Below are 14052 nucleotides of genomic sequence, written 5' to 3' on the forward strand. Positions count from 1 at the left end.
CTTATATAAAGAGTTTTAAGTCGGGAACCAAGCCAACCAGCTACGAGATGAATAGTGAGCATAACACATTTTTTGAAAACGGCAAAAAAGGCAAAGGTACAAGACTGTGTACAGAAACTATCATAGACTTCAATGGTAGAAGCTCGCTCTAGCCGTTCGCGGTTTTGCGAGTACGGTAAACGTTTCTATGGTAACAGCGAGTTGGACCAATCAGAGACGTTGCTGTTATGCTTAGGATTGTGGGTAGTGTAGTTTTTCTCCATTAAATTGCGGATAAAACATGTTTTTCTTAAAACAAGGTTGATTTCATATGGACTTCTAGCTTCTACAAGAGCAGAAACCTTCGTTTCACTACCATGTAGCTCGGGGTCAGTCTACCTCGGATGGTTTAGACATTATGAATGATATTCTAAATCCTTATGGAGAAAATCAATGGGATTTTTACTTTCGGAGTCGGCTGTGGGCGGGACTGTTGAGGTCTATAGCCAGACCTTACTCCACAGAGCTCTGGAGATAGATCTGGCAATGTGAGACTACTTTTACCTTAACAAACTCATCTCATCTGAGAAGCAATTTGATGATTTTCTCTGGCTATATTAGAGGCTCTAAATAAAATATATACAGTATACAGGAAAAGCAGACTAGCATTTAGAATCCAAATTAACTTGCATTCTTTTTTGTGCGCAGACGAAGCACTGCTCAGTAGCAGCCTGTCACTTGCCACTCTCAGCCCACTCCTGCACCAACCATGGCCTGCTATTAAGTCGCTGGAACAAGATGCCAAGGTAACCAGAGTCAGCAAGTGTATATTCACAGAACTGACAATGTAAAAAAAGAAAAGGAATGTGGGGGCCAGGACTACCATGTCTTATTGACTTCCATTGTTGGGAGCAATAGTGAACTGTGTAGGTAAATGCGTGTCTGTGTATGTGTGGATGCAGAGAAAGGGACATTGCTTGAAGTATCTGGAAGCTGACATTAGCCAGCCACTGTGTGTTTGAGACTGGAGTGAGGGAGGCAGACAGAGGAAATGGCATAAAGCTTTGTGTGGCAGACATGCACACTGGCTACCTTCACCTCAAACCCAGACACACATATGTAGATACATGCACACACACTTCAGCCTGTGCCTGGTGTGTATAGGGCCTTGGCTGGGAGAGTTAAGGAAATTAAAAAGAGAGCACTGAATTTAGACATTGGCATATTGCTGGCCTGTAAAGGTAATACACTACTTCAAGAGGCTACAGTGCCTCTTTATGTTACCAAGGTAACCACATCCTGATATCCATTTTCCTATATCTGTCTTATGTGTTACTGAAGTGAGCTCAGTGGCTTTCCTTTGAAATGTAGAGAATTTTCAGCCCTGCTCGTCGAGAAAATAGCAAGAATCTGTAGCTTTTAGGCACTTTTGTTTGGTGGTGGCTTCATATCAGACAATCAGGCAAAGCTGCTACCTCTTGTATGTATAAATAATTACCTATACATTTCATACAGACTATTCCATTTTGTAGTTATGTGAATAGATGTCCCACAGGGACAGTGCCTAAGGTATGCCAATGTGACTAAGGTCAAGACCTTACTATGCTACTGAAAACTGGTATCTATTTTAGCGCTAATTTCAGCACAGAGTTCTAATTATCAGTAGTCATTTGTTTAAACTTCCAAGAAAATAAAGAAATGCATAAAATGACATGCTAATTTCTAGTTAGAACAACTGCCTGACTGCATACATAATGTAAGGATAAGGTATGCATTCCATTACTATTAATTAGTTAGTTGTGACACAGTGTTGACAGCAGGATGTACACTCTAGGCACTCGGATAACACCCATGCTTCAACCGCAGTGGGTGGAGGACACTGATAAACGCTGTGGTTTAGACAAGCTGAACTGTTTTCTTAAGTGGACAAGAGGTTTCATCTGTGACAAGAGTTCATGTTCAGTGTGTTGGTGACACGGACCGATACAAGTCACCAGGAAAGTGGCTGCAAGTGTCCATGACAATGCATGCAACAACCTGTACAAGTCCACAGCTGTCCACAGACACGGAAAGTATGTCTTAGCGTCCTGGACGGGTGAACTGGGACTCGGTTGCCTGCTTGTCAGTTAACGGTTAATTATCGATTATAGAGTGTTGGCTACCGGTCAGAACAATAAATCTTAATTAGCATCCCTAGTTTTTTTTTTATAATACATCACCATAATAAACACTATTTTAAATACAACGGACAATAATCACAGTGATAATTTTTAAGGTCCTCAGAGGAAAAGAGAAGAAAGAAATAAAGAAAGAAAGAAAGAAAGAAAGAAAGAATGAGAGAGACAGAGAGAGAGAGAAAGGTGCACCACTATCAGCAGTTTTTTCGCAAAGGAAAAGTCGACAAGACACAATGTGATTAGACTGGGAGATTGGCAGTCGAATTAGGCTCCACAGATGAAATTATGGTCACCGCCACATATTTTCTTGTCTTTGTTTTGGTAGTTGTGGTGTTTGAAGTAGCTTCATAGTCTGCTTTACGTTAACCTGGCTGCACTTTTACAAAATTGTGCAAGCTTTAATGGCAGTGCAGCACAACCATGCATTATTTATTTATATTTAGCGTTGCCGCAACCCCCCCTGTTATAACTCCGGGTCCGCCCTAGGGGTCGCGCCCCCCAGTTTGGGAACCCCTGGCCTATGCTTTTTCAGTCCGCCCCTTTCATCTGTGACATTTTCACCCACCTCTGTACTACCCAGTGCCCATCAAAAGCCACCACACTGCCCACTCTACACCATTCACCCTCTCATTTACAAAAATCCCTCAAGGCATTGCAACATTTTAGAAGTATGTCCTCAGGATGTTACAAACAAAACAATAACTATTAGTGCTGTCAGTTAAACGCGTTATTAACGGCGTTAACGCAAACCCATTTTAACGGTGTAAATTTTTTTATCGCAAGATTAACGTTCTTTTTGGCCTAGCAAACTTTGTAGTTTTTTTTCACATGCTGTTGCAACAACTAGTAACGTTAGAAAAACTACAACACCACACCGGATCTAGCTAGACCGGAAACAAAACAACAGGCACGCTGCACACACTTGTTTGGGCTTGCGAGCCGGCCAAATAGTAGGCTAACGTCACGTTTTGAGTGGATGGCGAGTGCGAGACGCCGAAATGGATGCCAATAAGATTCTGAATGGAAAGTTTACTTTTAAAAAGTTGCCAAATGGTTCCATTGACAAGACCAAAGTGATCTGTGTGTTTTGTCATTGTGAACTGAGCTATCATCGCAGCACGTCCAGTCTGAAATACTACTTGGTGGCCAAGCACACAGCTGATGCGAATTCTCCGCCCCCTCGTCAAAGCCAGGCGACAAAAGCACAAAGCAAGCCGATCCACTTTTCCATGTTGATAAGAGCATTAAAATGAGAAAAAATAATGGGACAAAAAGAAATCTAGGGACATTTAGAATAGATAAAAATGTGCGATTAATTGCGAGTTACCTATGACATTAATGTGATTAATCGCGATTAAATATTTTAATCGTTTGACAGCACTAATAACTATACAACAGATGAATCAGGACTTGATGACAAGACAAAAAAACTTGACATGTTGAAAGTTACTACCTTCTGCACCGGTCACACCAAAACAAATAACATATTTCCCTTTCTCATATCACTGAGAATACTCATGCATTTCAGTCTTATAACATTATGTATCATGTCAGTTCAAAAACAAAATGGGTCAAAATCGATGCAACAAAACCAGAGATGTTGTCTTTTTTATTCCAAGCTTTCTTCTTCTTGGCAAAACCTGGCGCCGCTTTACATTACTCACAATGCAACACGACCAACAACAATTAGGTCAGAGATGTGTGTGTGTGTGTGTGTGTTATGCTAGTAATGGCTAATGTAGCCTCGAGGCCCTATAATAAAGCAGGGACGAAGAGCAGGCTACAGAGGTCTGGGAAGCTCACTTCTTTCTAACTCCACACCACCAGATTATTTTCATTTTCCGGCTTGTAGTCGTCAGCCGCAACTGAAAGGAGAAATCCGGCCGATTTTTACCTGAATCTTGATCGCTAGATGTCACGAGTACTGTTGATAGAAAAAAAAAAACAGACCAAAATCGGTGCTAGCAAACATGACCAGGGCTTCCAGTTAGCTAAAATGCCAGTTGTGGGGGCATGTTCTAAAGAGTGCCTTTGTGCCTCTTAACAGACACAAAATGCAATTAAAATTTCTGTGCAACATGAACAGGGCCCTTACGTGACAACAAGACGCGTTTTCAACTTAAGTCATTGTGAAGAAACCGTTTAAATTCAAAGTTTGTACTGTCACCTACCTCTTTTTCCATCGGTCGCTTCACCACGTAAGCCCAGAAGAGGCGATCACGACAGTACTAGGTGACATCTAGCGATCAAGATTCAGGTAAAAATTGGCCTGATTTCTCCTTTAAGTGACATCACTTGAGGCGTGATCAGACTTCATACAACTCCCTCTGGAGCCACAAAAGGCTTTGAACAACTTGTTTAGCATACGTAGTAGTATTTAGTAGTATGCCCAAAGACCTGTGGACAGACTTTGATGTGTAAAATAGGTGAAGTTCATGTTTCAAATACCAATTTTGGACGGCACTACAGTGTACACTGCAAGGCCTCATGCTCCACAATGAGTGCTAAAATCTGATCAAGTCCTTTAAGGTATTTACAGGAACAATTTGAGTTTGATGTGATGCATCGTTGCCGCTGACATTGTTATCTAAATTGAACAACTTACAGAACATCTTTATTACTATATTTTTCATTTTGACAAGCTGATATCAAGGATGTGTCTTGTTTTAGCTAATTACAGATAACATTTGATGTGTATAGCCCTGATCAGAGGCACACCACACTGTCATCTTTGTTAAAGACAGACAGCGTTGCCAGTGATGTCTTTTTGTTATTCTTGCGAGGCAACCACTAGGGCTGGGTACCAAATTCCAAACTTTTTAGGCACTGACCGAATTGCATCCTTATTATCAAGTATTGGAAAATGCCTCGTCATTCAGTACCCAATTTCAATACTTAAGGAGTAAGTCTCATCAGATTCAGTGAGCCAATAAGCATGCAGCATGCGTCTTCCTAAATCTAATTATGCTGGTAATTGGCTGCCTAACGTTTAAAAATATTAAAATATTTGTGCCGTGTGACATGTGTAATGTTGTAATTTATTTTTGTTAAAATGGATTTTATAAAATTGGTATTGAAAAAAGTATTGTTTAGGAACCGGTGTCGAAGTCACTGTATTGGTACTGGTACCGTATCTAAAAAATTTTAACGATACCCAGCCCTAGCAACCACAGAATTGCCTGTGCTCCACCAACCGTTATTTTGCTGTGAAGTTAAATGATGTTCAGCACTTTTCTGCACTCAGTTGAAGTTAACTTGGGGCGTTCAGGGCGCTTCGGTAAAAACACGAGGCGCATAGAGCAGAAAAACACAAGGAACTCAGCAACGCAAAAGCATCAAGCAGAACGCTTCACTCTCATTGAAAACAATTAGAAAAAGCAGCCTATTGCGTGGGTGCATTTGCTTACCTAACGTACACAAACCATTACGAAAGTATGATTGTTATACCAATAAAGGTGGACAGCAGAGGAGAGGGTTACACAGCAGTAGTGTTTTCTATGGACATTTTGATACCTTTTTTAACCATGAAACTGGGTCCCCATTGTAACTGACATGAATCCAAGTTTACTACAGCTGCCCCCCCTCTGGCCAGTAGCCTCGATAAGGGTACTGCAGTTTCACTTTGTACAGCCAGACTGCAGCTCTCTGTTCTGATTCTCTGTCTTATTTTTAACCATCTAATAAGCATGTATGCACTGTGCCCTTTGAAGTTGTAATCTAAATAGAATTTCAGACAGCAAAACCCATTTGGTCATTTGGCACTTCTCAAAGCAGCACTGCAGTAAGCCTTATATTTTAAAAGCTATTCTGACCCACCATCTTAACCATCCTGAGAATCAAAATGGGATAGGACATACCACTGTCCACTTTAGTTTACCTTCATCATATTACATCAACTTTTTAAATCCAAATTGCAAGCACTGGCCCTAATTCACATGCATAACAATAGGATAGAAGCAGCGAAGAGTGTCAGAAGCCAACAGCACACCAAGAGGTCAGGTTACATTATGATCTGACATTATGACAGAAGGAACAGTTTAAACCTTAAGCTAAAGCAAAAATAAAGACATCTTATTGATCCATCGCACACCAATACTGAGGGGCTTTAACAATACACTGAAACATACCACATTGTTCAATGCACAATATTCACAACTTGAATTTATGTTATTATTGTGCCACATTTCAATACATTTTCACCACAGCAGATATAACCATTTTATAAAATAAGAAAATGTACGTGTAAGGAAAATCTACAGAACCCATTTCTGCTCTAATGAAAGAGTACACAAGAAATCATGAGACAACGCTGACAAAATTTAATGAAATATGAATGAATATTGTTACACCCCCACAAAATAGCTTGTGCAGCAAATAATAGTGTGAATGAGGTTGTCTGTCATTCATAAGACAACAATGGGAAGTTTACCTGAACTTGTAAAGAAAAGAAAAAAAAACAAAAAAATCACATTTTAACAGTGTGACACTTGCAGTTAACTAATAGATGTCCGTTCAACCCAACAAATTTCAAATTATTTGTGAACCAAACCTAAACTTCTACTTTGCATTTTTGTGACTTTGTTATGTATTTAAGGATCTTTTCTGACAACATAATACAAAATATTGCTATCTCCAAATGGCTTTTTTTTTTTTTTAACTGTGAAATAAATAATTACAAATGAATAACCTAGAAGATACAACAACTTACCTCAATACTGAAGTATCCTCGATCTACGTAGTCACCGAGGAAGAGATACCGTGTGTTACTGGGTGATCCCCCCACTTCAAATAACTTCATAAGGTCAAAGAATTGTCCATGGACATCCCCACATACTGCCAAAAGACAAACACACTGCTGTTAATTGCTCCTGTAACAACAACTACCAGGAATACTAATATTGTAAAAAGTTGTTTGTCTGGGTACACGTTGGTATAGGTTGCTAAAACCAGCCATACATGCAAAGAAACAAAAAGAAGCCTCTATACATTCAACATGCAGATTCAAAGTGCTTTGTACATTTACAGGTTTTCCATTCCTTTCCAGGACAACATTTTTAAATATTATTATTTTTAAAGTGTGCTTACTGATGTTGATGCTGTGTGACATTAGCAATAATAGCAAGTATAATAAACATACTGAAAGTGGCAACAGGAGTATTAACAGTTTTTTTTAACTCATTTAAACATGGCCGAGGAGGGAGGAGTTTGGATTCAATTCAACTGATTTGACTCAAGTGTTTGGCTTAAGCCATTTGACTTTCTCAAAATGATTCAATGCATCAATAATCTGCTCTGATGCATTGATGTAACGACAAGTATGCACTGAGATACCCTACATTCTGAAATTTGACCCAAACCCACTCCCCCCCCCACGCCGCCTCTCCATTGCAATGACACTACAGAGCAACATGAGCATGGCAAATATTTTAGAATGCCAACATTGGTATCAGATCTTTGCAGATGGGAGCTTTTAAGCGAAGGATTTATTTATCCTTAAGGATTGATTGTAAAATGTGCACCTATTTTGTATGCATTATTAAAAAACAGAACTATTAATACTTTTCTGTTCTAGAAACGCTCATTCAAACTGCTCCAGGGGGGGTCGTACCATGGTTGACCCTGCGCCACCCCCGTGAATTGCATGTGTGTGACAGGTAAAAAAAAATGGACCGGTTTGCAAAAGATACATTTCAATTGTCAATTTCATGTACCTTGTGGGTTGACAAATAATAATATAACCATTGAAAGAGATGAATAGACTGGCCTAGGCCTAAAAAAGAAATAAGAAATAAAGCCTGGACTTTAAATGCCATCTCTCCTGTCCACCAGATGAAAACAACAGAGACATGATGGTGGCATGTTATCTGTTTTCACTTCTCCACATTTCAATGATAGTATTCCAGTTAAAATGTGTTTTAATTGCCTTTTAAGTTTCACACTTTATGCTAAATTACTTTTGATGTGTTTAGGGAAACCAAATAGTAACAAAACTGAGGAGCTGAGTAAGTTATATGTAAGAAAAAAACAGAAATGAAAGGTTGGGAGCTGGTTGGATTGGACTGAGGCCATGCTAAGGTCAACTCAGAGGGAGCAGATACATGTATCTTTTCAGAACTGGCTGATGCTGAGTTGACTCTGACAGCCTGCAAGGCCTGCATCTGGCACAGAACTGGGTTTACACCAGTTGCCATCATACAAAAATAGTGTTGCAATGGAATAATGCCTACTGTTTACTCTTTATTCACAACACTATCTATGCTGCCTTGGAATAACTAATGTAGCCTGCATCCAATAGTTGTAACTCTTTCAAACTACTTAACAGGGCATAACTGGAATAATCTCTACTGGACCATCTTGCACAAGGTTAGAGCTTGGTGATATGGAGAAAAACAGACAAATATCACGATATTTTTGACCATATACCTCGATATCGATATTGTGTCAATATTGTAGGGTTGACAATTGGTGCTTTCACAAAATATTAACACAATGAGATTTTTGATAGTCATCAGTACCTTGGATATAATGACTAAGTGGGTAAAGGCAAATAATAAAACAACTAGAACCGTCTGAAAAGTTCAGAAAATGACATCACTTTACTGTAATGTAGCCTTTAAAAACAGGAAGAGACAACACGTGTCATATTACGATATCCAAAATTGAAGACGATATCCAGCCTCATGTATCGATATAAAATCAAGATATTGCCAACCCTACACGAGGGATCTCATACAGTACGTGGATATACTTTGTTTATCCTACCTGTTATAGGCGCCTCAACCTCCAGCATGCACTTCTCTTGGCGAAGGATGTTAGCCCCATCATTGATGATCTTTAAAGCCACGTCCTCTTCCACCCTGCCCTCTTTGACAAGGTGGTTGCGGAGCAGCTCAGCGTTGGGCTTGCCATCTTCATAGATCTCTTTCACAGTCAACTTATGTTGTGGAGGGTATGGCACAGCTGTTGAAGGGAAAACATTAAACAATCTATTAGGATAAATAGGGGTGGGGGAAAAATCGATTCGATTGTGATTGTATTTTGGGACGATTTTTAAAAATCGATTATTTTGACCAGAATCTATATCTATATCTATATATATGGCTGGGGAAAATAATCGATTTTTAAAAATCGTTTTACCAATGATCACCTACATATTTTCTGTTTATACGGTACCGCTGACGGCGACTAGGCTACATCATATACGTTTAAAGCAAGAGAGAGTGAAAGCAGAAAATGCAGAAAATACATGTTATGTATTTCTTTACAAATGAAATAAATGTCAGACTGACTGACTGACATGTGATGTGCATTCTTCTTAGAAAACAATTAGGTTTTAGAAATGTCTCATGATTTATAATCCCCTATTATTCAACTTTTGTTGTGTTAAAGAAGGAAAAGAAAATCGTAATATTCAATACTATCGAATCGCAATACTTCTAGAATCGCAATAAATGAAAATCGCAAAACAAAATCGAATCGGCACCCATGCATCGGGAAAGAATTGAATTGGGACAAAAGCATATAGTTCCCAGCCCTAATAAATAGGTTAGAGTTAATTACCATTATATATATATATATATATACCATTACTATATTATTATAGAGACCGTAAGAAGCCCCGCACCTCACCTGACCCACCCTCTCTCAGTAATCTGCTGCATACCACCTACACAATCCTTTTACCGTCAGCATTAAAAGTCAATGCTTTCAAGGTTAAGACATGAGAGCTTCCTGATCAATACATAGGTAAGTCAAGTGCACAACATCTACAACTGCAAAATCAGGATTTCTGCAGGTTTTACCAAGTCAAATTTAAGACTTTTTAAGACCATTATGAATTAAATTAAAGACCTATATCACGACATCAAACAAACAAAAAAGCGTCAGATGTCTGAGTCCTGAAACATCCAAGCCAAGTATCATTAAACTTGCACTTCCGCATTAGCCTGACAAGCCAGACCCACATCAAGATGTTGGGTCTGGGAACTCACCATTGGCAGGGCTCAATCCGAGGGGCGGGATAAACGGTCGTCTTTCAAATTCTCTCTGCACGCAACAGGATAGCGCTACAACCAACCAGAGCAACGAAGAAGGTAGCGGAGCTAGTTGATAGATTAAACTTGATAGATTAAACTCTAAACACATCTTCCTTTTTTAAGAATGACTTCAGTGCCGTTCTTTGTTCTTTTCTTAAAGAAAAGCTTAACTCCAAGTCTTCCAGAGTCGCGGGCAAAACCGGTTCTAAAGACCGCTGTTCTCTAGCAGCAGCAGCAGCAGCAGCAGCAGCAGCAGCCATCTTCTTTGTTTTCAAGTAGCATGGAATTCACGTGGAACCGTCGTAACTCTGCCATCATTATGTTAAGCCCGCCCACCGACTCTATACACAATGTGATTAGCCTGGCTAGAGTTTGGCTTTTCCAGCTCGCAAGCCAACGGAGAGTTGCTAGACCCTCTGGCTGCAAATTATATTTGCTGCCGCTAGGGTGCGTCTAGATTTCTAGGCTACTTCCCCATGGCTGAAGAATAAAATCCGTTTTTATGTCTGTGCTACAATCCGAAAGAGACTCGCGCCAACAAAATGAAAGCTTATGGGCTTCAATATAAGTTGCATGTTGGTCTTACTTTTAGCTGTAATAAAGCGAATTATATTTGGACTACCGAAAGAAAGAACTAAACAACAGGTTCTCACTCCCATCTCGTAAAATACAGACGCTTGGTCAGGTGCCTTTGTCGTTGTTATTGACGCTAAAAGTCTCCTTTAGTGTCATATAACGCACTTTAACTAAACGCGCTTGGTCGGGACTATTTTGACGCAGTTATGTTAAGGAAAAGGTCGTGGGTGGGCTTACGTTTCTGGGACACGCCGGAACAGGACGGTTGGGTTTAGGAAAAGGTCGTGGGTGGGTGTACGTTTCTGTGACACGCGGGAATAATGGGATGGTTAAAGAAGAAAGCGACTTTAGGAAACATGACAAGTGGGACACGAACCCCGGGCTCCTGGGTGAAAGTCCTGTGTTTGACCCATCCACCACCCCAACCAACCTCCCTACGTGGAATTTTGTCCTTACATACTACTCGCTAAACCCCGTGTAGCTGCCTGCTCTCCCCGGTACGTTATACAAACACGCTGAAGGATGCCTTTTTTGTCGCTTCAGACGCTGACAGCTACTGTCCAAACATTTGTATTTACTGAGTTCGGAGTGAGAATGGGTTGAACTAAAACACCACAGAATCAAAAACAAAACCATTCGAAAGCGCTGCGGGAGCATTAGAGGTAGCGTTGCATGGACGTAGGAAAATTAAGACCGGTTTAAATTAATTTAAAACCTAGAACACAATACTTCAGCGAATTTAGACTTTTTAAGGCCGCGATGACGCAGAAACCCATAAAATGTATTACTGTCTAATAGGGGATCCAGCAGTAGAATAGTAGGGAAGTTAAGATATTAGACATAAACAGCTATTAAAGCTATAAAAATATATTTCTTATACAAACACATCAATACACATATAATTCAATCCAATTACCCATGTTAATCTACACTAAGTGTTAATATATGAAAAGTTGTATAACTACTAGAGCTGAAAAGATTAATTGATTAGTCAACGATTAAATTAATCGACAACTATTTTGATAATTGATTCATCGGTTTGAGTCATTTCAGGTTAGAAATTCTCTGATTCCAGCTCCTTAAAATGTGAATATTTTCTAGTTTCTTCACTCCTCTGTGACAGTAAACTGAATATCTCAGAGTTGTGGACAAAACAAGACATTTGAGGACGTCACCTTGGGCTTTGGAAAACACTGTTCGACCATTATTTTCACCATTTTCTGACATTTTATAGACTAAATAACTAATCGAATAAATCTAGAAAATAATCAACTGATTAGACAATAAAAAATAATCGTTAGTTGCAGCCCTTATAACAACCAGTATTAAAAAGGCTGAAATTCAAACTGTCCACAGCGCAGATTAGTACTGTTACATTGGCAGCAGCTTCATCAGCTCATAAAACTGCAGCAGCAGATAGTTACTGACTAAGCTGCACATGTTCAAAATAATAGTCGTGTGATCCAAGCCCTCTCACTTCCAGGGCTTGCAAGGTAAAAGGGATTACAGCTGGTATGCCTATTAACAGGCCAGGCACACACCAAATACATTATGGCACCAATTAAGCATGGTGTAAAACTAGCCAGGTAGTTTTTTTTTTTAACACTGCTTGCAAGGCATGCAGAGACATTACAAAGTGCAAAAATAATATGAGTGTTATAAACGGCTGCTTCTGTACAGCTAAAAGAAGAAGAAGAGAGAATTAAAAGCACAGAAAACCTTGCCACAGTACACACTTTTACTGAAGGTTATCCCGGATTCCTGATAGCATCAAATCCATCCACAGGTCTGTGCACAGGACACCATGTGCCATCAAATGTGACATAAATACTTGTATCAGCTTATGGAAATCAGCACTCCTTGTGCAATTAGCTGTGCCAGTGGCAATGAACAAGAAGAGGGGGGAGAGAGAGAGAGAGAGAGAGAGAGAGAGAGAGAGAGAGAGAGAGAGAGAGAGAGAGAGAGAGAGAGAGGCAGTCTGAGAATGTTGTCACACCCACGCAGAGCAAATCAAAGTGCAATATGAAAAAAGCGTACATCAAATGTTAGCTGTAATTAATGAGTTCTTAGTGTGGGTGCATTTGCTAATCAGTGATGCGGTGCCTGACTTGGGGAACATATTAAGAGTTTAGAAGCTGATCCACTGATGTTTTTTTTTTTTTTAAATAGCTGTTTAAAGAAATATTTGACCGACTAATTTATTGCTAGTTCAATAAAGCAAAGGCTGTAAATATGGGACTGCAAGTGGTGTTTGCCCTGCTGCGAGAGTTGCTAGCAATTGATTTGCACATCCCTCAACATTTTGCACATCCTGCACTAATCCATACAGCCTCTTTGTTCTTTCTTTATGTTAAACAGTTATATGTACTTGTTTCTGTATGTATTGTTTATTTGTGTATTTTATTAATGTTTAATATGCTTATGTACGCACCAACAACTAAGGCAAACTCCTTGCAAGTGTTCCTCAATTGGCAATAAATTCCTTTCTGATTCTGATGTTAGTTAGGCCACAGACTATAGCCTGGTCTGCAATGGAGAAGCTAGAGCACAGTTCCATAGCCTGTGCTGAGTACAAGCTGTCATGCGTTGACCAGTGTGTGGTATAAATAAACAGTAAGTGCTCCCAGGCCTACAAGGCACGGCCGCGAAGAGAGCTGTAAGCTGAGGTACGAACCTTAAGAACAGATTAGATAAAGCCTCTATTAGCAAGGGCTTCCAGATTCAGGGGCTGTTTACTTAAAAGCCTTGTCACTCTGAAGGAAGGCTCCAGTACGAACAACGTGAAAAACGTGATAGCACAGAATAGGATACAAAATAGGCATGAGATAACCAGACCGTGAAACATTTCAAGCAACAACCATGCTGACCAAATTTACGAGCCTTTGCCTGAAAGCTGGCAGTAATTTGACATGCTGGACAATAATAGCTGATCTCAATTCCAAAGAACTAACCCCCTCCCCAATAATAATAATAATAATAATAACAATAATAATAACAACAATAATAATACATTCTGGGTAGGTTTGCCTGTACAATCAAGGCTGGACCAGTCTGTTCAAACACAGATACCCCTGGCTGCCAGTAAACAGCACCGCTCAATCCCAACACACTACACAGTGCAGTGAAAGAAAACAACGGTGAAGACAAAGTGAAGCGAGCCACTCATTTTTCCGACACATAAGTAACCCAATGAAGAAAAATATTTTGTTAAAAATAATAAGCTGCCACCGCCCTGAGACTGGCTTCTTATTAGAGACTGCCTGGCCTAATTAGCATTAATGTTT

The 14052-nt window shown here is 39.7% G+C and overlaps 1 protein-coding gene across 4 annotated transcripts in view; it reads right to left on the reverse strand.

Annotated features, from left to right (window-relative positions):
* Positions 1-14052, reverse strand: part of ppp3cca (protein phosphatase 3, catalytic subunit, gamma isozyme, a) — a 34119-nt gene that overhangs the window by 17303 nt on the left and 2764 nt on the right. For all 4 annotated transcript variants that reach the window (XM_035998699.1, XM_035998693.1, XM_035998694.1 and 1 more), the window contains exons 2-3: positions 8919-9116; positions 6865-6989 (exon numbers count right to left, since the gene is read on the reverse strand). In XM_035998699.1, coding sequence (XP_035854592.1) covers positions 6865-6989; positions 8919-9116 — 323 coding nt within the window. The remainder of the gene's footprint in view (positions 1-6864; positions 6990-8918; positions 9117-14052) is intronic.

This window comes from Sander lucioperca, chromosome 2 (assembly GCF_008315115.2).
Source record: "Sander lucioperca isolate FBNREF2018 chromosome 2, SLUC_FBN_1.2, whole genome shotgun sequence".
Lineage (NCBI taxonomy): Eukaryota > Metazoa > Chordata > Actinopteri > Perciformes > Percidae > Sander > Sander lucioperca.